At 38.6% G+C, this 22692-nt stretch overlaps 3 protein-coding genes across 3 annotated transcripts in view; all 3 read right to left on the bottom strand.

Moving 5' to 3' along the window:
- Positions 1-598: 598 nt before the first annotated feature.
- On the bottom strand, positions 599-2848 carry LOC107590597 (sterile alpha motif domain-containing protein 9-like). The gene is made up of 2 exons (XM_016279457.1): positions 2782-2848; positions 599-1845 (listed from the first exon to the last, which is right to left on the bottom strand). Exons 1-2 carry the CDS (start codon positions 2846-2848, stop codon positions 599-601), a joined length of 1314 nt encoding a protein of 437 aa, XP_016134943.1.
- A 3354-nt stretch (positions 2849-6202) lies between these two features.
- LOC107590596 (uncharacterized) lies at positions 6203-9354 on the bottom strand. Its single transcript, XM_016279456.1, has 10 exons — positions 9244-9354; positions 8930-9007; positions 8663-8695; positions 8457-8543; positions 8140-8237; positions 7928-8046; positions 7004-7111; positions 6743-6805; positions 6583-6648; positions 6203-6489 (listed from the first exon to the last, which is right to left on the bottom strand). The coding sequence occupies exons 1-10, from the start codon at positions 9352-9354 to the stop codon at positions 6383-6385; spliced, it is 870 nt and encodes a 289-aa protein (XP_016134942.1). The 3' UTR covers positions 6203-6382.
- Positions 9355-9645: 291 nt separating this feature from the next.
- Positions 9646-22692, bottom strand: part of LOC107590595 (mitochondrial Rho GTPase 1-A-like) — a 14007-nt gene continuing 960 nt past the window's right edge. The window contains exons 3-16 of the mRNA XM_016279454.1: positions 21957-22065; positions 21278-21379; positions 21050-21148; positions 20780-20888; positions 20134-20254; positions 19860-19944; positions 19371-19516; positions 19153-19253; positions 18936-19066; positions 18774-18857; positions 18580-18702; positions 17564-17766; positions 14760-14882; positions 9646-10666 (exon numbers count right to left, since the gene is read on the bottom strand). Of these exons, the coding sequence (XP_016134940.1) occupies positions 10549-10666; positions 14760-14882; positions 17564-17766; positions 18580-18702; positions 18774-18857; positions 18936-19066; positions 19153-19253; positions 19371-19516; positions 19860-19944; positions 20134-20254; positions 20780-20888; positions 21050-21148; positions 21278-21379; positions 21957-22065 (1654 nt within the window). The 3' untranslated portion in view covers positions 9646-10548. The remainder of the gene's footprint in view (positions 10667-14759; positions 14883-17563; positions 17767-18579; positions 18703-18773; positions 18858-18935; positions 19067-19152; positions 19254-19370; positions 19517-19859; positions 19945-20133; positions 20255-20779; positions 20889-21049; positions 21149-21277; positions 21380-21956; positions 22066-22692) is intronic.

Raw genomic sequence — 22692 nt, 5'->3', positions numbered from 1 at the left:
CGTTTAAGCACTTTTACAACGTTTGGGTTTGTCCACACTCCACCACCTTGCCACTTGAGGCGTCTCTCACTGAGGGTTCCCTTGCAGAATTTTTCAATTGTGGTCTTGTGCACAATTTTATTGAGACCCCTTGTTTTTCCAAGGAAGAAGTGGGTAAAAATTCTACCTTTTCTCGAGGCAGCAGATTTAATCTCCGAATATCTGTGAAGTGCTTTTATGGCATTCGTGACAACATCACTTCTTGTATTGGAGTGCTCTTTGCCCATAGAGTCCTCTGGCCTAAATAAGAGTGAAAGGGGCAGGTATGCAGTATCTGGTAAGGCAGTTCACTTTTCAGTGCAAAACGGCCTGCTGAGATTTTGAAGTTCTTCAATAGAAAGAAGTTTTCCAGAGCCAGGTGAAGCACAGGAGAGTGCTAATTGACAGAAGATAACGTTTTTGAGCTCTGTCTGGTTGAGATCCTTTTGCAGGTCAGCTGGAAAAAGGCTGCTTATTTCCTCAAGCTTTGCTGCAGCTCTTTGTTTATTGTTATTGGAGAGAAGGTAAAGGACTGTTGTAACGTTACCACCTCCAAGTTGGAAAATTTTCATTTGTCTCATTAATGGGGAAACTGTGTTTGCATCAGAAGCCTCATCCTCTTGAATGATGTGAAAAAATAACTTGGCATACACAGCACTTTTCCTGAGGAGCCATCTTCTTGGATTATTGACCGTTTCAACTCCTCCTCTTCCTCAGAAATGAAATTCTGAAAGCGAGCAAGCTCATCAGAAATACTTTTCTGGGCAGTTCTAATGCCGTTTATAATTCCTTTTAAAAGGCCATGAAATTTTTGCCAAGGTTTCTGTACTTCCTTTGGTATGTAGTCAGTGAGCAGGTATTCCATCAACTCCCTATTTCCCTCTTTAGTAGAAAAAATGTCTACATTTGACAGGAGCTCAAGCAATCGGCATCCAATATCAACTTCTCCAAAATAAGAATTATTCAAGCAGACCATCTGTAACTGGGGACATTTTTCAGATTCTCTAAAAGTTGTGATTCCTTTAAGAGCAGTATCAATGATAATGATGTCCTCTTGTTGAATTTCAATGTTTTTCTCACATATGGCATCATGTTTGCTGTAGAACAACTTTTTGAATACTTGTCCCAGTGTGTCAAGTATGTATGTGTGCTGTGGAAGACGAGACTTAGCTCTTTTAGCCCAAATCTCGGCTTCCTCAAAATGTTTGTTTTCATAAAGCAGTCGTGCAAGCTGTTGAGCAACAAATGCATCCTCATCAAACCGGGTGTAAGCTACCTTCAAAAGGTCAATGGCTTTCTCCACATCTTCTGCCTCCCTAACGTGCTCTATTAAAGGAGAAAACCAGCTGTCATTTGGATCTCCCTTGCTTTTTTTGGTGCATTTGATAAACAGATCTCTGACAAACTTTTGAAACTCATTGCTTCCAAATCTGTGGTCAAACAGCACTTTGTTCTGAAGCAGACTCATTGCTATTTCACTTTTGCTCTGGTAACTGGAGAGCTGCTTCAGGATCTCCTTAGCTATCAAATTATGAATTATTCTGACAGAGATGTTTGTCTCATTAGATTTTAGCTGTATGAAGAAATACCTAGCGTGCTCACTTAAGGACTTTTCAAATATTTGGTGTCGAACTTCATCAATCCATGTGGATGTTGACGGTTTGGCAGTTTTATCAAATTTGTCCAAGTGGATTCGTAAACCTAGGAATGCCTCACAGTGGGAAACAGACAGGTATGAATTCTCAATGTGGCTGTTCAGTAGTGCCACAAATTTGATCAACTGTGTCTGAAGAGATGAATGGTCAATTGCACAAAAGTGAGTATAAACTCTGGTTCAAACTTCAACTTGAGACTCTCTGCTTTCTTTGAGAAGAGCTTCTTTTCTGCTGGCGATAGTTTGTGTGAAACCGTGACTGTGCATAACGGCAGTGCTTTGCACATCCTTTCAGGATCAAGAGACCTTTTACAACAGAGAATGATGAAACAGTTTTGAAGGACTTATTTTCATTGTTGTGACTGCATTGCTTAATTGTCGTTTGAGGTCATCCTGATAGTCTGCATTGCAATCCTCTAGCATTAAAAGCACAGGTTAACAGGCATTCTTGTCAACTTCTTGAACATTCTCCGTACCGTACGATCACGTTGCTTTCACAACTTATTTTTGCATCTGTCCTGTGTGCGGCATCTTTCTTCTGCGTGGTCGCGACGAATGAATTGCGCGGCCGCACACGCGCGCAGCTAAGAGGGAATATTATTGACAAGTGTACATGTAACCCCTCTCTCCCGGGTCCTCACCGCCACACCTTGTTCTCGTTCCGAGTGGGTCTCGAACCCAGGTCTCCGGCATGGGAGGCAGACGCACTAACAAGGAGGCTAAAGACAGCAGTCACTAGTGTCAGTCGCTTGTGCGTCTCTTGAGAGAGGTTTACCTGCAGAGCACCTACTCTCTGGCCTCCGTTACACTCACCCCCCTAAACCTCACTCCTATCCGGGTCACGGCACCAATGTAACCCCTCTCTCCCAGGTCCTCACCGCCACACCTCGTTCTGAGTGGCTCTCGAACCCAGGTCTCCGGCATGGGAGGCAGACGCACTAACAAGGAGGCTAAAGACAGCAGTCACTAGTGTCAGTCGCTTGTGCGTCTCTTGAGAGAGGTTTACCTGCAGAGCACCTACTCTCTGGCCTCCGTTACACTCACCCCCCTAAACCTCACTCCTATCCGGGTCACGGCACCAATGTAACCCCTCTCTCCCAGGTCCTCACCGCCACACCTCGTTCTGAGTGGCTCTCGAACCCAGGTCTCCGGCATGGGAAGTGGACGCACTAGCATTGTGAGCGGAGTGAGATACTCAGTCTACATTTCAATTTGCACACAATATACCTGTACATACATCTGTCTATTGTTATATACCTGTAGGCCTGCATACAACTGTCGATTTGTATAATTTTATTCCTTATTTACTTGTTCTATTTTTTATTTATTTTGTAGGCCTGCATACAACTGTCGATTTGTATAATTTTATTCCTTATTTACTTGTTCTATTTTTTATTTATTTTTATTTTTTATTATCTGTGTTTTTTTTGTTCTGTCACTGTCATTCTGTTACACTGTGGAAGCTTCTGTCATGAAAACAAATTCCTCGTATGTGTAAACATACCTGGCAATAAAGCTCATTCTGATTCTGATTCTGATTCTGATAATGCTCAGAATGCTTGTGGATTAAACATCTCTGATGACGTTCATCGCCATGGATTGATTTTATCGGGTTACAAGGAAAGGCCGGATATGGATTTAATTGCGAACTGTTAGTAGGCTACTGATTTTATGATTTATCATGCTAGCTACGGCATTCGAGTCCACACGCGTCCAGCTAGAAGTGACATCAACTAGAAGTGACAGCCTGGTGAATAATCTGCATTACAAAAAGAAAAAAAAATATTTAAAGGTTATTCACGATTACATATTGCTGCCAAGGTATCTAGTCTTTACAGTGCTTTGTTATATGGAGCTGTTTGGTAGATCGTGATCTATCTAATTCGTTTGTCTACACCGTAATTAAAATGCGTCAGACTTTAATGGACAGTAAAACAAAGGCAGAACACCGTATAACTCCAAGCCGGCACCGTAACTTCATATTGACGAACGGCTAAACAAAGTCAGAACGCCGTAACTCAGTTTGAGCGTTCCAAACAAAGTGAAAGAGCCGTAACTGGTGTTATACGGTGCTCTGCCTTGGTTTCTCCTGGGCTTTTCAAAGTTACGGTTGAGACGACTCATTATTTTCTCAGAAAAACAACAAAATTGACTCAAGATACTTATACACATGATAAATGATGTCTTGAATGTCCCAAAAATATCAATAACTCATTTTCGAAAAAAATCGAAAATGTCTTTTGTCTTTGCACGGCAGAACATTTCAAAGACAGAGTGTTGCTGGGTGTGTGGGGTCCAAAGTGATTTTGATGATGGTGCCCAGGAACCTGAATGATTCTACTGCAGCCACAGTGCTGTCCATGATGGTGAGTGGGGGGAGTGCAGGGGGGTTGAAGTCCATGATCATCTCCACTGTTTTGAGTGTGTTCAGCTCTAGGATGTTGTGACTGCACCAGACAGCCAGCTCTTTAACCTCCTGTCTGTAAGCAAACTCGTCTCTGTTGTGTATGAGGCCGATGATGGTAGTGTCATCTGCAAATTTCAGGAGCTTGACAGAAGGATCTTTTGCAGTGCATTCATTCATATACCGGGTGAAAAGCAGTGGGGAGAGCACATGTCCCTGAGGGGTGCCCGTGCTGATCGTGAGAGTCCTGGATGTGAGTTTACTCAGCCTCACTAGCTGTTGCCTGTCTGTCAGGAAGCTGGTGATCCACAGACAGATTGGGGAGGGCACGGTCAGCTGGGTCAGTTTGTCTGAGAGAAGGTCAAGCATGATGGTATTAAAGGCCGAACTGAAGTGTACAAACAAGATCCTTTCGTAAGTCCCAGGTCTATCAAGATGTTACAGAATATAATGCAGTCCCATGTTGACTGCATCATCCACAGAACTGTTTGCTCTGTAGGCAAACTGAAGAGGATCCAGCAAGGGTCCAGTGATGTCCTTCAGGTAGGCCAACACCAGTCTCTCAAATGACTTCATGACCACAGACATGAGAGCAACAGGTCTTTAGTCGTTAAGTCCAGTGATATTTGTTTTTTGGGGGGGACCGGAATGATAGTTGTGCGTTTGAAGCAACAGGGAACATCACACACAGCTCCAGTGATCTGTTGAAGATCTGTGTGAAGATGGGGGCCTGTTGGTCAGCGCAGACTTTTAAACAGGCAGATCAAACAAAATATGGCATACCATGTTACATTTTGAGAAGGATTTGTTTATAATAGTTTGTGTTTTGGATAGTTCACTACCCTGACAGCACATATCCTGATACATCACATCTAATGTCTGCTGTAACGACTGGACTGAGCAACACAATTATTTGTTATATTTAACAAATAATCTTTAAAACCCACTCTGTGAGTTCCATGGACTATCACCCAAAAGTGCTACTATCACCCCAGGAGGTGCTCAGTTACCCGGGCTACCATCTGATAAAATACTTTGCTTAAAAGTATGTGGAAAGATGTGCAATGGAACAAACCCTGTGAAAGGCAGACACAGGCCAATAGAACGGACCTTTCCATCACATAAACTCATAGACAAACCTTTCTCTAAGACAACATACATATTTCAGAACATTTTGTCTACTATTCACTTGAGACATGTACAATCATGTATGTAATCATATGTTATTTTATAGTGTTTGCCTATATATTGAATGTTTTATTATTACTTAATCAAGATTGCACATATGCCGTGCTTGGTATCCCTGAGCTCCAAATTATGTTACCTATTTGTTCATTTACATTACATTTAGCTAACTCTGTGACACATTCGTATTATAAGAATCTTGAAGATTCTTCTCTTGAACACCCAATCCAGTTTCATATGCAAAACACCATTCTAGAGACAAAATATCGTAAAAAAAAATTCCATCCAAAGGTACCATTCCTCATTGGCTCACTCCAGTCCTGAGGATGACATCCTCACACTTTAAAGATCACTGATCACCAGATGAGGGCGGTTAAAAAAAAATAGTAGAAAACTCACATTTTTAAAATTACAATTTTAAAAGCTATGCAATCTTTATTTGATAACCCTTCTGTGCTAGCTTCTTTTTGCTCAGACATGGTGCATTGGCTGATTTAAGATCAGAATGTCCACCCCATCCACCGTAAAAAAGAAATCCACTCTTCTCAATTTTAGATATTTTGACTTACAGTAGGACAAGCTTTAACCCAAGCCCTTCAGTATCATTAAAGGACACCTCATTGTCTGTAGGGGCTTTCACCGTAACAAGATTGCTCATCTCAGGGGCCAGTATTACATATATGAGGTAAAGTTGCTTTGTAATATTATCTGCGTTTCACTGTGTGGATGCTGGTAAACTGGTCATTAGAAGGCCAAATAAGTGCTTCTCATGTTAACTATGTTCTCTTCGCATGGCTTAACAGGTCCCATTTCCCATTTATAATTAGACTTATAAATAGATTTGTGTGAAACAACAGGTTTAAACATTCTATCCAAAGGTTAATTTATTTGATTCAAATTTATTTTGAATTGTGACAGGAATTGTGAATTGTGTTATTGACACTTCCCTGTTTAGCTTAGATGATTAGGGACAGTTTGAAATTCCACAATGAACAGTCATTGTTCTACATAGGTGATGACAGTTTGGATGGAAAACTAATTTATTATAAACAAAATTAAGGTTTACTGCAACAACAAACATTCATCATCATCGCAGTCTTGCTCAAATTGACCCATGAGGTTCACGGAGGAGCAGGTTTCACCCAGGCAGCAGATTCACTGTCCAAACAGGCTATCATGTCACCCAGAAGACCACCACTCTCAGGCCTCTCACTACTGCTGTGAGATTCTGCAAAAAAGAAAAAACAACCACTGGTTTGGTAAATACATTTCATTTTCAGGTACATAATGACTAGTCATCCTGTAATTTTCAAGATCTTACCAATTGTATGTTCAGTCAATTTCCTAATCACAGGGTTTGGGAAATCATAGATGCTATCAGTCACTTCTGTAAATGGAGAACAATTACAGCACACTGGGCTGAATATATGAACTTTTACAGTGTACATTTATAATGCGAGTCGGCGGAGACTTAGGCCCACCATGTTCTCCCACATTGGTTGACCATTTGGAAGGGGGAGTGTCATAGATGGCTTCTTCAGCAACTGCAATTAATCATTAGAAATCATCATCAGTCAATTATTGTTTAAACAGATTAAAGCAATATACAATAATTTTACCAATTAATCAGTATTATACAGTAGGCAAGGCAAACCTAAATGCAGACATGTGACCATACTATGTTAATATACCATATTATATATTTTAAAAGTATTCCCAGAAAAAAAAATCATTATACACACGTTTTAGAGATGGTAAAACATCGTAGTCACAGTCTGTCAGTAAAAACTCCTCAGTACTTTGCTCCATTTCATTGCCTGTGTGCAAACTGTCTTGTGTCTCATCAGCAACTGTGGACAATAATTGTAAGAATATACATGGACATCCATAAATGTATTTCAAATGTTCTTTTGCCTGGGAAGTTTCCCAGACACAAGACTGACAAGGATATTTATCTGCTAAAAGGAATAACTTAAAGCGATGGTTCACCCAAAAATTAAAACTGTCCTATTTATGTTATTCCAAACCCATAAGACTTTCATTCGTCTTCAAAGCACAAATAATCTTTTAATGAAACATAGAGATTTCTGTCCCTCCATTGAAAGTCCATTACACCAAAATGTTGACACCTCAAAAAGTTCACAAAGTGATTGTTATTGAACACTTATCTGTTTGTAATTTATCAATATGACTGAACTGAATGACACCATCGGATGAGAACAAAACTTGAACTGAACTAAACAGGATGATGGCGCTATTGTTTTCCGTAGAGCTGCTTCACAGCTGAATCGCTTCCTGCAACTTCAACACTGTTACTGAACTGAACGGAATCAGTATTGAACTAACTACATTATTGCCTACTGTACTGTAGAAATGCCTATTTCTGAGCGATTAACTTCACACTGTTACTGATCTGAACGAACTTGAGATAAATAAGGACACTACTGTCTTTTAGAGCTGCTTTTAGCAGAATCTGTATTACTATTTCCTGTTTATCTATGTGAAGCTGTTTTAATGCAATCTGTATTGTATATAAAGTGCTACAAAAATAAAGGTGACTTGACCTGACTTAAGACTGACAGTTCTGTTAATGGTATTACAGAAAATAATTAAAAGTCAATGGGAGGTAGAACTGGAGAAAGTCGCATCCCAAATGTGGGACGTACCAGCGAAGGACTGGAATGACTCTTGATCAAGGCTGTCCACTGAAGTGCTGCTGGTCTCATTATTTGATTCTTCACACCGGCTAGACCGAATTTCAGGGTTGTTATCTGGCACCAGCTCCCTAATCTCAATAACACACAAAACACATTCAGAGCATTATAAATCTCATACAAAAACAACCACTGACGAGAAGTGTCATAAAGAGCAGTGGTACCCATCGGTGAGAGATCCAGATCTGTCTGGGCCATTCAGCAGCATGGCTTTCCACAGCTGCTCCATCCACTCCTGCCTGACATCAGCTGTATCTGCAGCCTGGTAGTACAAAGTTCTCAGATGTTTATGGGCAAAAGGGGCATAAAGAGAGTATTCATAATTCTTTCAGTCACAATAAGTGCAATCCACGTTCCTTTTTGAAACTATGACAGTCCTGCCTTGGTCTCAACAAAGTAACATTGTTCACAAGTGGTTATTGGGAGACCACATCCTCAAACACAGATTACAGACACTCTCTTGATCAACGTGAAAACTCGCCAGCATTTTCTTCTTCCCATTTTTCATTGTGATCTCAAACAGATAGCGATTGTTCTCCGATCTGCCGACCTCCCGCACAGACTGAACCTGTTAAGCCATGTGAAGAGAACATGTAGTTAACATGAGAAGCACTTATTTGGCCTTCTAATGACCAGTTTACCAGCATCCAGACAATGAAACAAGATAACATTACAAACCGACTTTACCTCATATATGTAATACTGGCCCCTGAGGTCTAACTGTTGGAGTTCAAGAGAAACAGTGGATTAATAATCATCGCAACAAGAGCCTTTGGCAAAATAACATTCAATTGTATTTTTAATTGAATGCAATGGTCCTCAACAGATGGGCCACCATTTTTTAAATCTTAAACACATTGCAAAAAAATTGTTATATCTTCAAGCAGTCTGACATCAAAAGTCCAAAATGCACCATAAAAATTATAATATTAAATCAAACACTTGAATACTTACAGCACTCCCGTGTTTTTTAGTGTAGAAAAAGAGAGTTGTATTGTAAAGCCTGAACCAGTAAGTCACCCACCGAAGCCTCTGAGGAAAATACATTGAACAACCACTGAGCAGAGATTTCCTTAGGTGTATATATTATGTAATAATTGTATAAATTCTGCAATAAAATGGGAGAACAAAGTATTCTGCAACAACTACTTTTAAAATTAAGTATTTTAAGTATCCAGCAGCAACTATTTTTGACTCCGTCTAAAACTGAAATGATTCCTGCAAATAACAGACATGAAACACTAGCAATATGTACATTATGTTCATACCATTTTATCTTTCCGTTTCTTCAGAAAGCCCTGGCAGAGCGGAGCCGGCACTACTCCTCCAGTCGACATGCTCATGCTCTTTGTACTCTGAAAGTGTTCACACTTCACCATAAACATAAATCAACATGACGACTTCCCCCTGAAACTGTCACATCCTCACTTCTGATCTTTGTATAATAAAGAGATGCTGTTCTTAGTCAAATGCCAAAATATGTGGGAGGTTCCTTTTAATTTGCTTTGCAGTTCTCAGTTTTATTCAATTTATGCTCAATTGATTTCCCATTATTGCAAAGACTGCAAAATATGGGCACACACACACACAAAAAAAAAAACCTTATGAAGAAAAACTCGAGTAAGCACAGTGTCTCAGAAACAAACACAACAAGACAGATTTATTCACACCATTATTTATTGTAAATGTCTGAAAACCCACAGGTGCAACAATCCCGTGATTTTGAACAGGGAAACTGCATTGAAAGTTACATATGCATAACATCTGAAACATTAGAACAAACATGACGTTGTCTCTACATGATTGTTAGCTGGGAAGAATTCATATAGTCTTTATAATGTAGCAAGCAGGTCCTTATTAGTCTGGTTTGGAATAAACCGATTTGCGCCATCTCATTACTGAACAATGTTTTTTCCTGTGCATAACGGGTAGAAAAGAAAAGAAAAACAAACATAACTTACTAAAATAAAAACCAAATATTGCATAAAAGAATCCATAGTAACATGCCTGTTTCAAGCAATGCCAAAAAGACAGAGATAAGGCTAATAAATTAACATAACTGAGATGTGCCAAGAGTAAAATGACCTTTACTTGTGAGAAATGGCTTTGTTTCGGTGCTTCTCTAACAAGCACAAGAGTGTCTCTATGTGATACAGTTCAAATATAGTTTGTTCACTACCTAGAGACAATCTTAAAGAGTGTCCAGTAATATATACATACAGATATAAACATAGTGTTCAGTCACCCATCAGTAAACCCTCAAGTTCTCCTGTCTCTTTTCAATATAGGTCACACCAATTAATACTGACCTGAGGAAAACATCAGTGTGCATAAATTAAAAACCTCATGTCGGAACAGCAGAGGACACGATTACTGTAGATGTTCTGTTCCACCACACGGCTGATGAGGCGAGTTCCTATAACACTTGGTTCGGGAAAGGCAGTTTTAAATATACAAAATGTAACTATTACTAGGAATCTTCTCTCCTAAATGAAATAAGGATGGAATGAGGGATCATGGGTTTTGTAGTTTCTCATAGGGCCAGGGTCGCTGTAACATGCCGGATGCACTGATCACCGCTGCTTCAGGAGAGCTTTGTACATGGCGAAGCCAAGAACAGCAAACACGGTGGCACCGACGCTCGCCCTCAGCCAAAACGTAGAGTTTTTCAGGTCAGCTTGGGTCACATGTCTGTAAAAGAGCAAAAGTGAGAGGAAAAAGGGGACGTTTGTTAATAAAACAAATGAGGGTGCTCATAAGGTTTGTGAGATGACAAACGACAAAATGTCTAAATACATCGTGCTATAAAAAAAAAAGGATTTTCAATTAACATCCCTAAATCACCAAATAAATACCATTATTTGGAAGCACTATCGCTCCCCAATTCTCATTTTCATAATGCAAAAACAAATTACAGTAGAGTAAAAAACGCATTAATAATGATGCAATAATCAATAATGATACATTACAAATATGCAACTATCAATAATGATGCATTGCTAAAACTAAAGTATGTTTCACTGCTTAAAAAAAAAAAAAAAAAAAGAAAGTAATATTGAAAAAAAAAAAATTCACAGGCAAAATGCAAAATAACTAAACAAAAATCCTTCAAAAGGTAAGTAAATAGGCTACAAGTACATAATTATTATTTTATATGTGTATTATTTATTTTTTGGAGGGGGATTTGAGGTGAAATGTGACCTGGATAGGTTTTATGAAATTTACCCTGACAGACAATTATTTGAGCATATAATAGTTTACTTAGTAAAAATGTATTTTGTTTTGCCTATTGGACATCCCATGATATACACAGAGAGAGAATCTGCTGAAATGGGGAAAGAGGCAGCATGGGAAAGCATGAGAGAGCCAGCTAATGTTTTCAGGGGCTGAACATATTTAAAAGCACACCGTTCAGATGATAAAGAGGATGTCTCTAGTGAAACTAAACCCACCCAACACAAATCCAGAGAGTTTAATTGGCTTCAAAAAGCTCAACACCGCACATCCAAACTCGAGGCTGAGACACAAAACTTCAAAGGTTTATGAAAGCAAAGTTTTTGTGCGGGTGTGAAACCTATGAAAATACACAGCTGAAAAAAAGCCCAAAGCAACAAAGGTGGCATTCACAAAGCAAGAAATAAGTTCATATTGAGCAATTGCCACAGATCAGATTAGGTAACAGACGTTTGCAGACACCTTAAGGATGTGGTGAGAAAAATAAACGTAAAGAAGAATTTATTTAATTAAACCAGTCAAGGAGAATCCTTCTTTGAACTTAAAATCCCCATTTAAATTGTGGCACCTTGTACTCCAGTAAGCTGGGCCTTTACCTGTTACACACGGGCACAAACAGGTCGACAGACTCCATGTAGACCGAGTCCTTTACAAAGCTGACTGCATGAACCTGATGGGTGAGGCTGGACTCCTCATCAGCCAATAGAAACGTGCCCACATCTTGTATAAAAGGTCTCAACCTTATGCACACATGTGCACAAAGCATGGCAGTTCAACAACCGCACACCCGACAGGACCACCCCAATGTACCCCACTGCTCACCACATGCTGTAAACATACACACTCGTACACACCAGCTTATTAAAGCAGCTCTATGTAACTTTTGGTGCTCTAGCGTTTAATAAACAGAACTGCACACATCCCGCAGAAGAACATTCCAACCGGAGCTACTTCTCCAAGTTTATGTCTATGGCGATTCACGCAGGTATGTGTTACTCCGCAGCGGTGACGACCCGACCAGGCTACAATAGTCCAAATATAAAGTACTTATTAAAAGTGTACCATAGTGATTTGGAATAAGACAAAAACACGATTTGGAAGATGAATTCATGATGTACTCGCTCATTATATACATTTTGCTAATTTTGAAAACAGAAAAAGTTACATAGTACTGCTTTAATGAGAAATAGCAGCTTTGTCACTGGGGAAAAAAGTGAATTCTGATTGCTTCATCTTCATATAAAAAAAACTGGTTATTTAGTGGTTTTAAAGTATATCAAACAAATTTGTTATACTTTATTTTTTTAATAAATACTTAATATTTCGGGAGAACTTGCACAATTGGTGGCTGACTAAATACTTTTTTTCCCCACTGTATATATACACACACAGTATATGATTTTTAAAATGTCATATATTTTACATTTTGCTATAATTAACAACCTGAATATTAAGATGATACACTTCTTAAACAGTAGACCGACTATAAAATGGTTGGCTAAATTACATAGACAAGAACAAAACATGAAATACTATCCATCAAAGCACCAAACAATAATGGGAAGAGAAGCTTTTGTTTTAGATGAAACACTATACTAGCAGCAACAGGTTAGACATGTTAGTCATTCAAACACAGACACAATCCAAAATAAACTAGGCCGTTTAGATGTCACATCACTGCATATGACCAGTTATTCCCGAGGAAGCTCTCTAAACTATTGCTGAGAAACAGGAGATGGTTAGAGAGGGAGGAACAGACGGGGAGACTGCTAACATGATGTAAAGAGATGCAAAGCAAAGACGAAAAGGGCGAGCCAAACAATTGAAAAGGAACACCTACGGAGGGACAGAACAAAACAAATTCACAAGATTAAATTCAATAGATAGATTTAAATTAAAAAAATTATACATAAATATATATATTAATTTAACAAAAAATTACGTGCACCATGAGAATGAGATGAAAAACTAAGGGGTGTAAGAAAGGCTTTAAAGAAAATGTGATATAAAATAAAAGTCTGAATTAACATTATTGGTCACTTATTCTTTTCTATGGGAATAAGAAAAAGGAAATCATTCAACTAACACCTGTGCATTCTTCTGGTGTTACATTTTATAAGCAGTAAAAAAGATTAGAAGATCTACCAAATCTAAGAGATCAACTGCTCAGTATTAAAAAAAGACTCGGGAAGAAACACAACCAAAAAGGAAGTGTTCATATGAACCATGCGACCACATTTGTGACTGGAGCAAGGATGAGTGCATTAGTGCAGATTTACTGCTTGCATATTCACTTCAACTCACTACAAAAAAAGGTTAACATCATCACAACATGAGGACAAACGCAAATCTGTCTTATTCCGTCTAAAATCAAAAGGATACCTTAATAAACATATTATGCTTTTAATGTTTATGGCATGTTTGAGAACAAACATATCCATTTGAAGGTATTAAATAAACAATTCTTCTAAGAAATGCTGCATGAGTCTGAATGAGAGTATGCTTAAACACAAAAGGACAACAATATATTGAACTAGAGATGGAAATCAAAAGGAATTTAATGATTTTGATACCGATTCCACTATATGATTCTACTTTTGAGGAAGCATCATCCAGCCTCACAAAAAGAACTGTTTTCTATTGTAATAGATCCATTTTATTTTGAATTTATTCCTAAATCTGAATTTTCAGCATCCATTAGTCTTCAGAGTCACATGATCCTTATCTTTAAATATAGGTCGTCATATGAATAATGACTAATTACACTGACAAGGTCTAACAAGCCTTGAGTAAACAATAACGAACAGAATGTTTGGATTAAAAAATATATATAGTTTAGTGAAGAACCACTCTAACTGACTCAGTGAATGAGTTTAGCCAATTCAAGCCAGTCTTCTTGACTGAATTATTCAAAAGAATCACTCATAAGAGTCTTTTTTTGTTTGTTTAGTGTCTTTCAGCATTAGCAGAGGAATTCAGGCATTCAACAACAGTTAACAGAACCAAATGTAACTAAAATCATTGGTTTCTAGTATTTTTCAAAAATGATCCCCATCTCTAGTTTTAAGCAATCTCAAGCACATAAGCAAGATTTAGTCGGCACTTTGCAGACTGGGTTAAGAAACAACTGCTAAGATGCATGGGAGGCTGAAGCAGAATTTAACTAAAGTGCGCTAACATGCCTCATATGCATTACTGAGACTTAAAAAGCAAATGGACTCAAATACAATGCAAATCATCAAAAGCTGCTAGAATACCATATGTTTGGGCTTTGTGTGGATGAAATGAGTCAATGTGAGCATCTGGTCAGTCTACTTAGAGACATCTATGAAAATTTTGATTTATGATCAATTTGAACTTTTAAAATATCATAGCAGTCAGCGTTTTAAAATATAGCCAGAACATTTCCCAACATCTCTCTGTGGATATGCAATGTAAACCTGTCAGGCCAACAGCAAGTAGGAGAGAAGGTGTGTTAAGAAGCCAAGGTTAGAGAGATCACCCTGCAGAGAGGGTGCATGGGGGGATATATAGGGCTATACTCAGAGACCTGTTCAGAACAGCACTGTAGAGTTTGGCCTTTACCGAGCGCACCAGCTCAGAGTTCAGGAGGTTGTGACAGATGCAATAGGTGCACCTGTTGCAGCTGCACATGCAGCGTAACTTGGCGTGGCTGCAGAAACACACACAGACAGGAAGAGTCAGTATATCATATGACAGTTCCAGGAGAGCTGGATCCCAAAGTTGTTTCTCTGCTTGGGCTTGGAGATGGAGGAGTGCAGGGAGGAAAGCACAGCAAATGTAATATATGAAAAAAAACTATTCTGTTGCTGTTGAGGAGAGAATCGTGGGAAAAACCGTCTATCTACAGACACGTTATGCAAAAGGAAAGAACGGGAAAATAAAGTACGCTGGTAAGCCATGAAACATCACAAGTGAAACACGTAAAAGAAACTATTCCTACAACCTAGCAAAAACTCAAGCAAAAAGCTTGAATAGGGCTGCACGATTAATCCAAGTAAAACCTAAATCGTGATATGATTTTATGCAATTATCAAATCACGAATTTAATTAGTTGTGCTGAGTGTTTCAATGTGAAACATGCCACTATGCTCTTTTACTCGCAAGCAGCTTGTGATCTGTTGTTTTCAATGTCTCGTAGCAGCTCAGGTCACAGTAAATGCTGCTTATCACAATCTCTGCATGTTCTGAGTTTTTGGTTGCTTACAATGTGCATTTGAGAATCAATGATCTTCCCAAACTGGTCATGAGAAGCGCTTATAAATCAGCTGATGTCAACAAATAAGTAGTTTAAGGAACAGTTCGCCCAAAATGAAAATGGCCAAACAGTTGCTGGTCCCCACTGACTTCCATAGTAAGGGTGTACTCGCACTGGGCACAGTTGCCTTGAACCGAGCCAGAGCGCGATTATCCCCCCTCCCCACTCCCCCGCTGGCCTGCACTCACACTTGCACTAAACTTTCCGGGCCGGAGCACGCTTGCATCATGTATGAGATAACGGAGAAAACCACTTTCACTAATATTCTGCTGAATAATTAATAATAATTCATTTATAATTTATGTTGTGCATTGATTTTCACTTGTATGTATCAGAGAATTATTACGGAGGCAGCTGACGTTAATTAAATAATTTGCAGCTTTACTCGCAAACTACATTTCCTGTTCATCAATAAGGTGAGAATCAGAGCCATTATAAACCTAAATATACTCGATTGAATTCAATTAACTGAAAAGTGTAGTGTAGTAGTAGTAATAGAATATGTTTGCGGTCGTAATGATGACATTAGCGCACACAAAACAGTATATGTTCCGTGCTCTGGCACGGTTAGCGCTCACACTGCATGAGTACCGTGCCCGAGCGCGGCACAGAACGCTCACACTAGTCAAACGAACCGGGCTTTGGGGTTCAAAACACCTAGTGTGAGTACACCCTAAGAAAAAAAAAAACACTATGGAAGTCAAGGGGACCAGTGACTGTTTGGTAACCCACATTCTTCAAAATATGTTAATTTGTGTTCACAGGTTTGGATCAACCTAAGGGTGAGTAATGGCGCTTTTCCACTGCGTGGTACGACTCGGCTCGGTACGGCACGGCTCGGTTCGTGTTTCCACTGCAGTTCAGTACCGCTTTAGAATGGGCGGGATTATTCACATGTCGTTATAGTTGCGCCGCCTCTACTGCCGCGACTCCTAAAAAACTTTTTCATTCCGCGTCGCCCCATCAAGCTCTCGCTGGATCCGCTCCTCTGCTATCAACGAGAGGAACGTCTTTACTTCCTCAACCGGGGGAACAGCCACTTTTTGGTTGTTAAAAAAAGGTGTGCTCGTTCAAAACAGTTGCGTTCGATCCTTCACTGGCTGTGCTGATTTAAATCTAGCGGTTCTTTTGTGTTTGTGTCGCAAGTTCAGTGACACAGGTAGTGACGATTCTCTCTGGCCAATCTGTGATCAGCAGAGTTTACACGTCACGTTTTGGTAACGGTACGGTACGCTTGGAACCCCAACCGAGGTGGTACTAAAAAAAGTACCAGGTACCAGGTACTATACCCAGTGGAAAACCCCCCAAAAGTGAACCGTACCGAGCCGTACTGTGCTGTACCATGCAGTGGAAAATCGCCATAAATGAAGGTGAACTATCCCTTTAAGGGCTCCCTGCAGTTTTCCACCAAAATAAAAGCTCATTGGTTTAACATTTAAAAACAAGAGATTAAAACAGCCATAAATATCGATATGGTAATTTTACAGATGTACTTTTACAGATGTCCTGTAAAATTATTATTATTGTTATTATTGTTGTATTGAAATGTCAATTAAAGCTTTGGGCCAAACTGTGCAGCCCTACACAAAAAATAAAAATAAATAAATAAAAAAAAAAACATGCCTAACTTGGAACGTTTTATTGAAGAAAAGAAAAGAAAATTCAAATTAAAGTTGCTTCCTAAGAATACACTAACAATACAATGGTCCAGACCATTAAGCAGGCGTTTTCACACATACACCCTTTTCCGTAAAAATAATGCAATTTTTTTATGCAAACCAGAAATTGTTATGCACTATATTAAAAGACCACAGAACAAATGATACTTGAATGTCTCTGAAACCGAACCAATGAAAGATCAGCTTTTCAAGATACTGCATTAAAAACATACTGTAGCTAGCAGCTACTATGATTCCTAACAGCTTTAAAAGCACAAAAGGAGACAATAAGACAAAAAATTGACAATAACAATAGGCAAACAAAAGAGGGAGAGTCAGAGGAGCCAATCATGATCTAACAGGAGAAGCAGACAGTGGGGCAGATGGGTCAGGTTGAAGAAGGTGCTGTATACTCACGGATACATGGCCATAGTGGTGAGTTTGGTATAGATGTCTTTGCTGGGTGCTTCGTCTGTGTTGCAGGTGAACAGCTGTGGCGGGTGAAGCTTGTGTTTCCGACAGAAATCCAGCGGGGACAGACTGTAGTACTGACGGGCTTCATGCAGGTCTGACTTGGCAGCAATAATCACACAGGGTGTCTTGCTGTCCAAGAAGTGTTTCTGTAAAAAAACATGATAATGTAAAACCCACAACCAGTGTAACAGCACATAAGTGGAGTTATTTTTTGTGTTTTTACTGAGCTTAAAAAGAACCCAAACAAAACCACAATTTTTTTCTGTTCATTAGTGACTTTTGACCCATTGAGCTTGAACTGATTCACAATAAATTGACAAACAAGCAAACGAAAATGTTCTTTTTCAAATAAATGCTGTTCTTTTGAATGTTCTATTCAAATAATTTTTTTTATTTAATCACAGAAATATGAGGCAGCACAATTTATTTCAACATTCATAAGAATGTTTTATGTTTAATGTTTCTTGAGCCGGAAATAAGTATATTAGGATGATTTCTGAAGGATCATGTGACACTGAAGACTGGAGTAATGATGCTGAAATTTCAACTTTGTATCACAGCAATTAATAACGTTTTAAAATGCATTAAAATAGAAAACAGTTGTTTTCAATTGTAATAACATTTCACAGCATTACTGTTTTTCTGTATTTTTGATCAAAGAAATGCAGCTTTGGTGAGCATAAGAGACTTCTTTCAAAAACATTCAAAAATCTTTCCTACCCCGAACATTTGAATATAGCTAAGACAATTAGCTTAATAAAGCAGAATTATAATAATTACTTTTTCTTATCAATGTGACATTTAATAAAGAACAAATAATTGCATAACCAGGACAAGTAGACGAGGAAATATGCTACATGCTAAACTAGAGCCCCAAGCTAGTATCAAACTGACTTAAGTCTTGCCAATAAATATACTAATATATATATATATAAAAAATAATATATAAATATGCTGACCTTGTACACTTTAGCACAATATTCAAAAGAACCCGGGTTACTGATGTCATACACCAAGCAAACAACATCACAAGCCAGATCAGCCTCAGAAAGGAACTCAAAGTCCGGCAGCACCTTGTGCAGCTGAGAAAGAGAGAAAAACAATCAGCACTGGCCAGACATGAAGTGGACAAAGCAACAGAACTTTGACTTACAAGCAGATATTTCTCTTGTCCATAAACATAAGTGGTGCTGATGGCATAGTAAGACTTGCGGTCTTCTCTTATCCTCTTCTGACGCTGCAATATGAAAAAGGAGAGAGTCCAATTCAGTCAAAGTCAAAACACTAGATGCTCCTGTAAGGCATTTGAACTCACCGCAAGGTTCCTGCCAAGGAAAGCCTGCAGAAAGCCACTTTTACCGCTGCCTCGCACCCCTAGGACATTACAGCGGAAAACACTGCGCTGGGTCTGTTTCTTCTGCAGGTCGATGCGCTTATTCCTTGTGACTGCACAAGAAAGGACACATTAATGATTTCTAAATCAGCCTCAAGTATGAATGAATGAATCAAGATGTATACTAAAACACTCTTACTTGTGATAGCGGCTGCCTGTGACTCCTGTTCTTGTATAATAGAGTAACCAAGATAACCCAGGTACTCTAAACATCGCTGCACATCTAGGTATGTTGTTAGCCTGAGATGGAAATAAGTCAAGTTTAAGTCATTCAGTCGAACGAACACAAATATCAAAAAGTTCATGGTTTCCATCTATTTCCACTTTCAAGTACTGTAGGATGAAGGCGGCACTCACGTCCACTGAGAAAGGTAGCCTTGGTAAGTGATCCAGCCCTGCTCATTGGTGCAGACTGTGTTGTTGACATCAGGACCCCAGGGCATGTAGGGAAAGACCTTGAACAAATCCTTCAGCTCATCTGGAGAAAGGGCACAGTCTCGATCCTAATACACAAACAATTTGGGGCGAGAGAAAAAAAGTATAGATTCATTCAATAGTGCATTCTTGGCAGTCAGTTCTTGTGTTCATGAACAATTTTTGTAGTTCTTCCTACATGGTTAGCTTTCATTTTTGCATCGTGTCTTGCTATTTTTTCTTAAGCCACCTTTTAAAAATGCCTGTGAATGGCCCCTGACATGTCCTTCTACAAGGAGGTGTCGTAAAACACATCCTTGCATTATGAAAGTAAACAAAAAGCCAGTTGGTTATTAATACAGCAGGTTCAATCATCTTAATTCATGCTCTGACTGAAGTCTGGGAAACTCAATGGTACTTGGCTGAGCTCACATTGTCATTCTTATCAAAGACACTCTGGAGGAAGAGGTAGGCGTTGTGGTTCAGCTCTGTGGTGCAGTCTGGAGGTATTTTTAAGCTAGAAAAACAAACAGAGGTTAGAAATTCTTCTGAAGTAATTAGAAAACCACAATTTGAATTTGTGTGTTTCTTTGCAAAACAGGACAACGCAACAGATCTACAAAACATGTGATCCAACCAGAGATGAGCTACTTGATGTGACATGATCAATGTAAATTTGAAGTACTGGCTCTGGGGTGGGACTCACAGTGGAAACAGGTATTCTTGGGTCAGCTCCAGGTCATCATCATAACCAAACCTCCTGAGCACAGTCCATGTGGTCTCATGCCTTCCTCTCTGAATAAAAAGTGTATGGAGGAACAGGAAACCTAGAAAACAGAGAACACATCTCAGACACAACAGAACCTGATAAATGAAGGAATATGAGAAATTCACATTTGTGTGGAGAGGCTCTGCAAGGAGGAATGGCAGAGGATTCCCAAATCCAGGTGTGAAAAACTTGTTGCCTCTTTCCCAAAAAGACTCATGGCTGTATTCGATCAAAAGGGTGCTTCTACTAAATACTGAGCAAAGGGTCTGAATACTTAGGACCATGTGATATTTCAGTTTTTCTTTTTTAATAAATCTGCAAAAATGTCAACAATTCTGTGTTTTTCTGTCAATATGGTGTGCTGTGTGTACATTAATGAGGAAAAAAAATGAACTTAAATGATTTTAGCAAATGGCTGCAATATAACAAAGAGTGAAAAATTTAAGGGGGTCTGAATACTTTCCGTACCCACTGTATATATATATATTTTTTTTTAAACAATCTGATGGCAATGGGAAGCCAAATATCACTGTATAACTGTGATATAAAAAGCCACTGACGTTTGTCTTTTTACTCAACTCACCCTTCAGTGTGAGGCCATTGTCTTTTACCCCATCCGACATATTTTTCCGCACAACATTCTTCACGTCCTCCAGGGCTTGAGGTGCCAGGGGTATGTTAAAACAAGTTCTCTGCAAGGCAAAATCAACAATCATCAACAAAGTTGCTTGAGGAAATATGACACTCTCATTAAGGTGCAGTTTGTGTAAACAACCTCTCCTGTCATTTATTTAAGGAAGTATTAAAATGCCACAGCAATAGAGCACAAAGTTCTGAAGAAAACTGCTCTCACCTGGAAGAAATTAAGCTCATTATCGTTTAGAATGCCATCATTGTCCAGGTCTGATATTTTGAAAATGCGAGTAAGTGCTTTGATGCAAGAAGGCTTCATCTGGAGAATAAACAGAAACTCATTACTACAAAATACATCACTGATCATTTGAATATTTTGATGATGTTCTTTGTCATTTAAAGTGGTCGGATTAACAGGCCCAGGAGTCCAACTAAAGTAATATTTTACCTCTTTCTCTTCTGGAGAGTACAGTGGTCCTGTCGGATGTAGAACAGCCTTCTGGGCATAGTAGAACAACTCAGAGATATTTTTCAGGTTTTTGGCTGAACACTAAGAATGAATAAAGTAATTTCATCAGAAAAGAACATTATGATTTACTGTATGTCTTCCATATATTAAAAAAAAATAAATCCAACAAAAGTACAGCATTCTTATTTCTATTACTTTTCATCTGCTTTTATTATAATCAACACTTTTGATTTAAAAAGGCTTAATTTTAATGAATATGATATTTAGAAAAATGTTGGTACTTTGTTGTTTTGGTGTCAGACAGGGGTCTTTAAAAGACATTTTAAGCCTGATCTACAAGAACATGCCTATAAAATATCACAGTAAAATATTTACATACTTTATTATGTTTACATTGTAAAGCCATTCAAATAATTGCTTTATAAATTATGTACAAAGGCAAATACTTGCATGAGAGCTCGGTCTTTCCTTTTAGACTGAAACCAATGTCTCTAGTTAAGCAGGAATGAGCAACAGACACATGACCCAAAGGGTGATGTCCCTCTCCTCCGTGACACTACTGCCCCTCTGCACACACTCAGTCTCACAGCCTCTGAGAGGCATGCACAGCACGCCGTCACCTACATTTAGATCAGTGCTGACTGAGTGTATCTCTCACCTCCACACAAGTCTCAATCTCAGAGTATTGGTTCATGATGGGCAGGATGGTCTCCATGCTGCTGTGCTCCACCAGGTCAGATTTATTCCCCACCAGGATCAATGGTACTCTGTGACAAGACAATAGCACTAAAACATTTAATAGCTTCAGACACAATGAAAAAAAAGAAAAGAAAGACAAAAAAAGAAAGAAAAAAACCCACGGTAAAACACTAGAGAAATGTCATTAGTGTTCCTCAGGAAACGGACATATGAGAACATACAAGTATTACATTACAAGTACATAGATTATGGATTCTTTTTATATAATTATCAAAATAATTTTATAATCTATATTTTTTAAAGCAGAAGGGCTATCTTCATGGCAAGAACAAAGTAAATAAAACTCAAAAATAAATAAAAAACTAAAGTTTATACTATGCAGTGAGTACATGGAAACATTGTTACTGTTTTTTGATATTTGCTGAACTGACACTAACAACCTGTCAAACAGTTATATACATTTATTTATTTAGCAGACGTTTAATCAATATTTGCATAGTTATATTGTCAGAGCTCGACAATAAGAATGGCCCAAATGGCCAAGGGCCAGTGTGAAAGACACTCACGATATAACTGATGATTCTGTTGCATTTAATTGTGCTATTGCTGGTAATTTATTCTTTCATTATTATTTTACCATTTCATTACTGACTGTTTACTTGTCTTAAATAATGTTTGTATTATATATATATATA

This window comes from Sinocyclocheilus grahami, unplaced genomic scaffold (genome assembly GCF_001515645.1).
Source record: "Sinocyclocheilus grahami isolate Dianchi unplaced genomic scaffold, SAMN03320097.WGS_v1.1 scaffold130.1, whole genome shotgun sequence".
NCBI lineage: Eukaryota > Metazoa > Chordata > Actinopteri > Cypriniformes > Cyprinidae > Sinocyclocheilus > Sinocyclocheilus grahami.
This window is presented reverse-complemented; position numbering and strand designations above follow the sequence as displayed.